Raw genomic sequence first — 10,000 nt, 5'->3', positions numbered from 1 at the left:
CAGATGTATATTCAGATACCGTATCTTTGACAACTTACATGATCATAAAAAAAAATCTGCCCCCCCCCCCCTCCTCATCCTGAAAATAAGCCCAAACTTAGTGTTCTGCCAAAATTATTATGTTTGCTGTAAATATCAGAAATAAATTTGTTCTGCCGTTGCATATCTGCATATCTGATATACCCTATTCCATTTACATCCACTACTCCATGATACTGAGTTAATGTCTCTGTTACAGCATTATGGTTTTACACAGGATATGTAAATAATTATTATTTGTATGTTATTTTTGTCTCGGTATGTAAAGACAGATGATATGTTTCATTATGATTTAGATAATTATTATATGTATATGGTTATTTTCTCTCTAATTATTGTATTGTATGCTTCATTATGATTTAGATAATTATTATATGTAAATGATTATTATCTCTGTAAATAATGTATGATATGCTTCATTATGATTTAGATAATTCTTATTTTCAAATTATTATTATCTCTGTATATAATGTATAATATGCTTCAATATGTTTTAAAATATACTAACACGGATAGATAAATAAATGAAGAGATATTGATATGGACAGCGACGTTAATTAAAGCTGACTACTCTGACTCCCCAGCGCACAGGAATCCTTGCAGAGCATCATCACAAATAGCAGGAGCCTTAGGGGATTGTCTTTAGGATGCATTCAAGACCTCACAGACCAAGCAGACATCTTCCTCCCCCTTTTGGCCCGTCACCAGTCGAGCAGCCTCAACACCCTATGCTTGGCCTCAGTGAAGTATGATCCGGACTCATATGCTCTGCTTGACATAACGCCCGACAACTTTACATCGTTTACTAACCTTCAGGTATGGGGTGGTTACTTATAGCGATGTTAATATTTAAAGATATGTATGATATATTTTTACAGTCAGACAAGTGGTACAGTGGTTCATAAGTGAACAACAGTAATTTGTAATGCTCAAGCTATCATGAAAATTTTCATATCAGCCTCAATTATGAAGGAAAGTAATTTTATTAATATTTTAGGAATTTTTAAAACAATCTTAGCTATAACGTTTCATGTCATCTTATAACTTCTTAAAATCTTTTTTTTTTTTTTTTTTTTTTTTTTTTGCCTTTATATTCTTAAAATATGTATCAAGTTAAGGTTAATAAAACTCCCAGCTATATGTACTTGCTCTATTAACCCTATGATAACGGGACCTGAATTTTTCGTGTTGTAATATTACGCAACAGTCTAGAATTTGTGGCTAGGCCAAAGCTGTGTACAACCGACCCACCTGTTGCGAGTCATGACACGTGTCATGATAACTATAGATATACCTGTCACTGAAGGGTTAATAGCTGGAGGTACAGATTGATTGGTTTGTCCTTGTATTGTTTATAAAAATACAGCACATCATAGTTCAGGTATTTGTGTCCACACCACTGACAACTCCTTCCTCTTTACTTTATTAATACTGCACTTGAAGAAAACTTTTGGAAAGATATATGATGAACTTAGTCGATGTAAAACTATTATTTAAAACGATCTTCCAAACAGGTCCTAACCCTAGATTATGACTACATGAGTGATCGTTTACTGAGTGTCCTGTCCACCCCCTACAATGCACCTCTAAGGCGGCTTGTCCTACATGTCCATGGAATCGACCAAACTCACCGTGGGACAACAGAGTATATGTGGTACCGCTTCAAACAACAACAGTAAGTACTTTGGTGAAGATTTTGCATTAATGGTTCTGATTATAATGTAGCAAATAGATTAGGATGAATCAGTGACATTTTTTAGCTGTATTTAGGTTTGGGTATATATGTACACAAAATTTCCTCAAAATCTTTGGTGATTTTCAGCTAAATTTTTCAGGTAAATGTATACTATGTATTATTAACTGTGATATCTACTTAATAAATAACACATGAGCAATTCAGATTTATATATTGTATTTTTATATTTGAAGCCCACAGTGTTCCCTGGTGATGAACTTGATGCATTCATATGATGGAGTGGAACAACTTGGCTCAGGACTCTTACACCCATCCATGCCCCTCACACACTTCAGGGCCTTCTTCTGTGAGTGGGTAAGTGAATGTATTTTGCTCTCTCTTTAGTTTAAATCTCGATCTACTTATTGCAGTATATATTTTTTTCCAGTACAGTGGTAAGTTTACTTTTAGCCAGGTGACTTGGAACTGATATACTAAGGTTTGTGAATTTTATATCAAGTAAGTAGTTATGAAATTTTGGGGTATTCTCTTTGCTCCATAGGAATGCAGAGAAAACAGCTCCCATCATGATAGTGTTGCTCACTACATGATTAATGCGTGATAATAAATTGATTATCCTTTGGGTTTGTATATTAACACTTTTCTGGCCATGTACAAACATCAGCAGCAAGTTGTTTTTGCAAATGAAACATAACCATTTCTTATTTATGATTGTATTTATCAAGCTTCTGTTCAATTGATATTTTCAAGGACAAACATATTAGTGATGCAAAAGTTACTTTTCTAGCCTTGTTCAATAAACAGTTGTATATGCTGCAGTTACGCTCATTGTTAGGCTCTTGAGCTGCTGGGACCTAGGCTTGTAACATGATCAGATATCATCTGATGTTGGTGAAATCTTCATCACGACATGACTGAAGGTCACTTGGCATTAGTAGGCTAATGAATATGATACCATATCATACTTGCATATCATTATTTTTCTCTCTTTTAAGATCAATGTAGCAGCTCTTCGCTTGATGACCATGTGGTACAGTGAGACGCTACGTCATCTCACCATTGTTGATGCTTTAGACCACAGTGGTTGGGGCATGCTCACTGAGGGCCGTGACGATGACCAGGAAACACCAGATCCACTTGTGATGTTGGCCTGGAAATGCAAAAACCTTGAGCACCTTACTCTGTGTGGTAGGCAGCAGTAATCATTTTGTAATAAAATGTGTGACTTCATATTGTGGTATGTAAGGATATATGTTTAGCTGTGACTAATAGGCTAGTGTGTTTGGTAGTTATTGATAGTAAGTATTGACTAAGAAATTTGTCAGTAGTGTGTTGGATTGGCATGTATGTATGCCATGCCCACTGTGACTTTTAATTTATTTATTAATTTTTTTTTTACACATATGGGACTTTATAAGTCTTAATCATCAAGGAGTCAATTACTATACATTACCAGATCTACCAATTTATTACTATTGATATTGGTAATAGTACTATAATGATGATTATATCAGTAATAATAATAACAACTTTAACAATGATAATTAAAGTATCAGAAATAAAAAAAAACTATTTTCCCAAAAATTCAAGGAATTGGGTAAACTGGTTAGACAAGGTGAACCTAGTAATCAAGTGAACAGTGCACTAGTTGGTCGATATTGATATTTATAATTGTCAGGTTGTTTTGATCTCAAGAGAGTGTAACTAAAGTATAAATATTTGTTTCAAGAGTGTAATTAAAGTATAAATGTTTGGATAATGTGAAGCTGTTTTCTTAATTTTTTTTAGAAATTTGTATGATGTTGTTTTGTAAAGTTTAACAAGGCCTCTCTATACCTGGACTGAAAAGAACAAAAGAGTTCATTTGAAAATGGGATTGTTTACGTGTGATAAGAAATTCAGTTTGTCTTTGTATCATTGAAGTATTGCATTAATTTTTCATAAATCTCTCTTTTCAAATTGTGTAAAATGTTAATGATGTATACATATATGTACATATTTACATACTGTACTGTTTCAGGCTATGGGTATGGAGGGAGTGATGTCGTAGCCATAGCCCGTCTGCGAGGGGCAGGGCTAAAGGAGCTGCACATCCCAGAAGATTGTCTTGAAGCAGATGAGTCCCACGAACTTGCTGATGAGGAAGATATTGAGAACATTGCAGAGGTAGTGTCTGCCTGTTATCTTATTTAGATAAATTATGATGTTTATCTATATATCTGATGTTCATGATGATGGTTATTTTTGTTTATGTATAACTATGTTGTTTCATTCTTTTCTTATAGTTTTTCTTGCATTGATAGTTTTGATTAGTGCATAGATGTTAAGTTTGCATTCCTTAGGAGTGATCAGAGTATCTGATATGTGTATATAGAGATAAAGATAAAAGAGATAGATAGATTGATAGGTTCATAGAGAGAGGTAAATATAGATGAATATGACAGTATATTTGGAAAACTATGTATATATATATCCAGTAAATATACATAGAATTCAATCACATTTGTATATATATGTATATTTTTCATTTTGATTAGAGGGGATGTTAATAGTGATTATTATGTGATATTGATTTTAGATAATTTTAGCACTAGACTTGTAGCCTCATGATCAATTTCTTTCTGGCAGGATGTGTCAGCTGGCCTGAGCAGAACTTGGCGACCGCTGACCCTATCTGACCTCCATCCATGTGTCCGTACCACCAGCAAGATCTCTGACACTGACCAATATATGCTTTCCATTGTGCTGTCAGACTCAGTAATCAGCTGAGAATTGTGCGAAAGATGGAATTAATGGCGGGAGAATACCAGCATCATAAAGAGGTATTGTATATCAAAAAAAGAAATTCTCTCTGCAGAACAACAAAAGCAAAGTAGATGGTGAGGATTTCTTGTACTGCACTGAATGAAAATAGCAGATTTGGTGCAGGGATACACACCTAATAATAAGACACAGTTTTTAAAAGACACAAAGGTGTATATGTGAAATATGTGTCGCAGTCCAATATGGCTATTATGAAGAGAAGATGTATATATTTGTATTTTTTTCTTTTTTGAGAGACATCGCAGGGAAGACTATTTACAGATGGGTCTTTTGATCACTGCCCTCTGTAGATGTTTCCATCAATATGTTCCTATAGACATCCTGAAGATAAATACTGGTATGAGTCAGGACAGCTTCCATGCTAGACATTTTAAATCTTCATTACAGCATAACCTTCCATATTTAAGATATTCATTTTGTATTTTAGGGTAAGTTATCTCCCTCTTGAGATAATACCTTGTTAAAATTGTCCATGAACAGTGGACAATATTATCTTCATTTTGGGTGTCAACAACCTGTTTATCTGGTCACTATGAAGCTTCCCATAAGCTGGAACAGGTTAACAGCTGTTTTATCTGTATTGGAGGCAGCCAAAGTCTGGAAGCACATAACTGGAGGCTTTCCTAAAATCTGTGATTTGATATTTTTCTTGTGTATGTATGTAGAAGTATACTCAAAAGCAAGACAACTATAAGCATTAATTGCAACTGTGTATGATGGCAGAAGAACAGACCTATTTCTATTTAGATGGTTTTAGAAAAGCTTTAAAAGAAATTATTTTCTTGGAAACATTTTATCTTAAGATCAATGTTCAGTAGAACAGTTATGGTTTCAAAGAACTTTAGTGTGCAATAATAAAGACCTTATGCAATATGTATTTGAGAAGCTAGCACAAGGACTGCATACAGTTAGAATACTGAGAAAGAACAGTCTGCCTTCAACTTTAAAATGTCATTAAGCATCTTTGTGAATCTCCTCTCAGATAGTTAACAATGTCTCTGCAGTCTGAGAGTAAACATCTTGATTTTAAGAATAATGTTATAAGCTATAGGATTTTTATGAGTCAGCCAAACTGCTTTGAATATAAGTATAGAAAGGACAAAATATAACATCCTTAGTTGTATTTTTCTTTTGAAGAGTTTAGTTTATTTAGTAATATTTTCTCATATATATATATATAGATATTGGTTAAGTTACAGGAATTTATGTGATAAGAGTAACAATTCCACTTACATTTTAAACGCCAACAGGATAAAGAAAAGCATAAATAGTACTAATCCTCTGGAACAGAGTATTGTTCTTTGATAACAGGATGATCTTGAGTGTGTGTAAGTGTACATTGTTGTCAATTAGAACCTTTGGAGTGATTGATTGAGTGAAATGCAAATGGGAAAGGAAATTTTAAAGTAGAGGAAAGGAGAAGAGAGGAATTATGTTGCTTTACAGTCATTCTATTTTTCAATGTCGCTTGACCTTGCAGTTTGATTACGCGTGAAGATTTATCTTTGAACATTTGGGAAATTGTATGTGTTCCTTTTTTATGAACTGCACAGAACTGAATATGGTGTAGTGTTTCACATTCCAAATTGGTTTTGAGAAGAATTTATTAAATTAATCATTCAGTGCAAGACACACAGAGCTTAAACGGTTGGCAGAAGAACAGCTCAAACTTATAGGAAGTCCAGAAGGGGCATTCAATGTTTTTGATTTTCTTTGTTAAATTATTTTTGGGCAGCAGCTCTTCCTGTCCCTTTTTGGAAAACTTGAATAGGAAAGATTGTTATTCACACTTCAGGCATCTGTAGTAGAATATCTTTTCAATTAATTCATGCCCAAAGACAATCAGACATGGTCATTATAACTTCTATTTTATTATCTGTGTCATGGACTTTTTGTTTGCTCTGTTTGTGACCCAAGATGTTTAAAAGTCTGTTTTTTTTTGTTTTTTTTTTTACAAATATCACTTCAAACCTCTCTAAGAAAATACAAAATTCATAAGAAGTACTTCCCATTGATTTTAGAAACACTGTTGTTTGCATACTTGATAACCTTATGACACAGAAAGTACTTGGAGAAGTGATTTCTCTAAATATCTTATATTTAGCCAATTGGATTGACTTTTTCTGAGAATCAGGATTTACTATCTATAAGAGTTTTGTGCACATGTGGAAGAAAAAAAGGAACATTATCACATCAAAGTCCAGGATTTTAGATATGTTAAAGTTCAGTGGATATGAAAAGAAAGAGGACTTTGCGGATGTAGGAATCTTTGTTTAATTCTCCTGTGTTCTTTTCTTTCTTGTTAGTGACTCATAGATAGGCATGGTTTAATTTCTTATATTTTCCTATTTTGTATTCTTTTTCTGTTTTTACTTTTTCTTGCATCCTTCTTCACTTTACTTTCCTCCTCCTCGTCCTCATCCTTATCCTCCTCCTCCTCCTCCTTCTCCTCTTCCTCCTTTTTTTCCTCCTCCTCTTCCTCTTCTTCTTCCTCCTCCTCCTCCTCCTCCTCCTCCTCCTGGTCCTGGTCCTCCTCCTCTTCTTCTTCCTCCTCCTCCTCCTCCTCCTCCTCCTCCTCCTCCTCCTCCCACCCCCCACTTCACTCCTCAACAAAATAAAAACAAAGAGGAAATAAGATAGGATTTTGACACAAACAGACAATACAGCTGATACCCAGTCATAAAATAGGAAATCCCACATTTATCTTAATGGGCTAAGATTTCTGGAAATGTGACACTGACTGGCATAATATCTGCTGGGATATCTATTTTTTATTCTCCATTTTTCTTTTCTCTCTTTTTTTTTCCTTTTTTTTCCTTTTATTATCCTGCAGAGACAAACAGACACACCAGTGCTAGAAACTGGCATATGTATACACCACACACATGCACATGCATGCCCACACACGTGCACATGGACACTCACATGAACTCGCACATGTACATTCACATGTACATACACATGTACATACTCATGTACATACACATGTACACACACATGTACATACACACATATGCACACACATGCACACACACACACATATATACTCACACACTCATACATGTATATGTACACTCATACATTCATATGTGCTCATACACATACCTGCACACTCGTATACACACTTGTACACACACGCACACACACAAATACACTTACACACGCACACACTCACACATACACAGAATGCCTTTCAAAATCCACTTTCTTTTTCTTTTAGCATCAACTTCATTAAGAAAAAAAAAAGTTGTGCTTGTATGTTTGTATGTTTGTATGCATGCTTATTCATCCTATTGATTTGTACAGTATCTCATATGTTTCTAATCCTTTCTACTTGAGTTTTTTCTGTCTTGATTATTATATTGAAGTACGTGTAAGTGGGAATGGAAAGTTTTCGATAAGTTAATGTTTGTTATATTTTTATACATAAAAACAACCTATAGCAGCGACTGATACAATCGATGACCTTGATAATTTATAGAACATTGTATTTTTGCCTGCCAGTTGGTGTACTTTAAGAAGGATATGTATTCTTTCTCAAGATGAAGCAAACTCTTAAGATCCAGTAAAACAGGGAAAGGGAATAGCTAATTGGTAATATTTTTTGTTTTTAATTCAGACAGTACTATATTGTATTTATAATGTCCAGTCATTGAGGAATAGGTCTTTTTTCATTGTCAGTGTGGAGGGATTTTTCTTTTCATTTTCAGTTTGTGTTGTGATTAGGGATTTGCATCTCATAAGGACCTTTCACTGAAGATTGATATTTGATGTTTGTGGGGGGGGAAATGTGATTTAATCAATGTTCTTCAAGTTTAAGTAATTTCTCAAATTACACAAGATACCACACATCAGTAGTAATATTGTCTGTAATTGTCTTTCAGCACCTAAATGGGTGATTCAAGTAAGAGTGACAAAAGAACACAGTATTGTAGGGTTTCTATTTATTTATAGCCACATAACAAGTTTTTAGGAGAGGAGAAGAAAATCAAGAAACATCACATTCTATCCAGAAGTTCCACAGTAGCGATAAGAAATGTCTTTGTAACCGCAAGAACTTCAGCCATTGTTTAATGTAGAGCGCCAAGGGAAGGAAACCTAGAGTCTCAGGGTGTGAGAACGCTCTCCAGTATTATGTCTCCTCTCTATGGTTGCCCATCTTGACATAAAGGCTCAATCACCATCATCCCTAAATGTGTGTGTGTGTGAAAAGCTGTTTTAGTGATGAAATTAATGTTTTCATCACCAGTGGTCTCTTTCAGAGTTCAGTCCACCACCAGGCCAAAACCATTCCCCATCCCAGGATTATTGTGACCTTATTGATTATCACATCAAGACTTCACAGTATTCTCACTAAGGGAGTCATGCAAAGGCACAAAATTCTCATTAAATTAAGGGATTACAAGTCATTAATATTGTTGTTAAGTTATTTTTATGTGGTCCTTGCCTGAGCTGTTCAGAATGAATAGGTTTTTATTTAAGTTATTGTAATGTCGTTGTCAATAATATTGAAGTACTATAGATCAGTTGTATTGCCAGTTGTGGTAAGTGTTTTTGGTCCTGATCCAAAAACCTGATAAATGTTTCCAGCAGAAAGCAAGTATACAAGCACTTTTAACTTGTCATGTAAATCTGGTGTAGAGATGGATTAGGTATTTATTCACAATGTTAAGTAGTATAAAAAGCACTAGGAGCAGTATTTTTTTATGATTGATGTACTAGAATTGTTATGGTATGATGATATAGTAATGTTTAAAAAGCTCTCTCCAAGAACATGGTTAATAAATTCCTCACATCATGAAGGTATGAATATTTGCAAACAAAAATGTTTTAGGAAATCTGTATTATTTTTAATAACAATGATTTTATGGTGAAATGATTGTGATTCATGATGATACCAGAATGCTGTGTTGATCAGGAACAGTAGTAGGACTGACAAAACTGTAATTCAGGTACACTGCATAAAACTGGTATTTGTTGTTTTTTGCAATCCAGAAAGCTGTGATATATATTAGTGTTTAATCGGGCAGTGAACGCCCATATCACACCACAAATCTCCCTCAGGCTGGAGAGTTGAAATTCAATACTTCCCACATCGTGCAGCAAAGTTGTATGATAGAGTAATGAGGTGTGTACCCAGTCGCCAAAAGCTTCACAATATTTTGTATATGGCTGCCAAGCTGAATGGTCCCTTGACTGTACGTAGCCATTGTTCATACTGATGCTTTCCCCCCCCTTCCTTCTGCAATTACATTGTGCAACAGGGATAATACTTGAGAGAGGAGTGGCTACAACAAACCTGATGAATTAAAGCTTGTTGTGCTGTAGTTTTAAAGTATTCACATTATGATTATCTTCACACAGTCTTGACCGTGGAGATAACTGGTGTTATCTCTTTTTTTATTTGTTTATTTTTAATTTATTTGATTATTTTTCACCATA

The 10,000-nt window shown here is 34.5% G+C and overlaps 1 protein-coding gene across 1 annotated transcript in view; it reads left to right on the top strand.

Annotated features, from left to right (window-relative positions):
* LOC113824049 (F-box only protein 33) overlaps nt 1–10,000 on the top strand; it is a 39,475-nt gene that overhangs the window by 21,853 nt on the left and 7,622 nt on the right. Inside the window, exons 3-8 of the mRNA XM_070114137.1 lie at nt 624–855; nt 1,554–1,714; nt 1,969–2,089; nt 2,731–2,923; nt 3,756–3,901; nt 4,364–10,000. The exon at nt 4,364–10,000 is cut by the window's right edge and continues 7,622 nt beyond it. Of these exons, the coding sequence (XP_069970238.1) occupies nt 624–855; nt 1,554–1,714; nt 1,969–2,089; nt 2,731–2,923; nt 3,756–3,901; nt 4,364–4,504 (994 nt within the window). The 3' untranslated portion in view covers nt 4,505–10,000. The remainder of the gene's footprint in view (nt 1–623; nt 856–1,553; nt 1,715–1,968; nt 2,090–2,730; nt 2,924–3,755; nt 3,902–4,363) is intronic.

The sequence above is a fragment of the Penaeus vannamei genome, chromosome 35, assembly GCF_042767895.1.
Source record: "Penaeus vannamei isolate JL-2024 chromosome 35, ASM4276789v1, whole genome shotgun sequence".
Classification (NCBI taxonomy): domain Eukaryota; kingdom Metazoa; phylum Arthropoda; class Malacostraca; order Decapoda; family Penaeidae; genus Penaeus; species Penaeus vannamei.
This window is presented reverse-complemented; position numbering and strand designations above follow the sequence as displayed.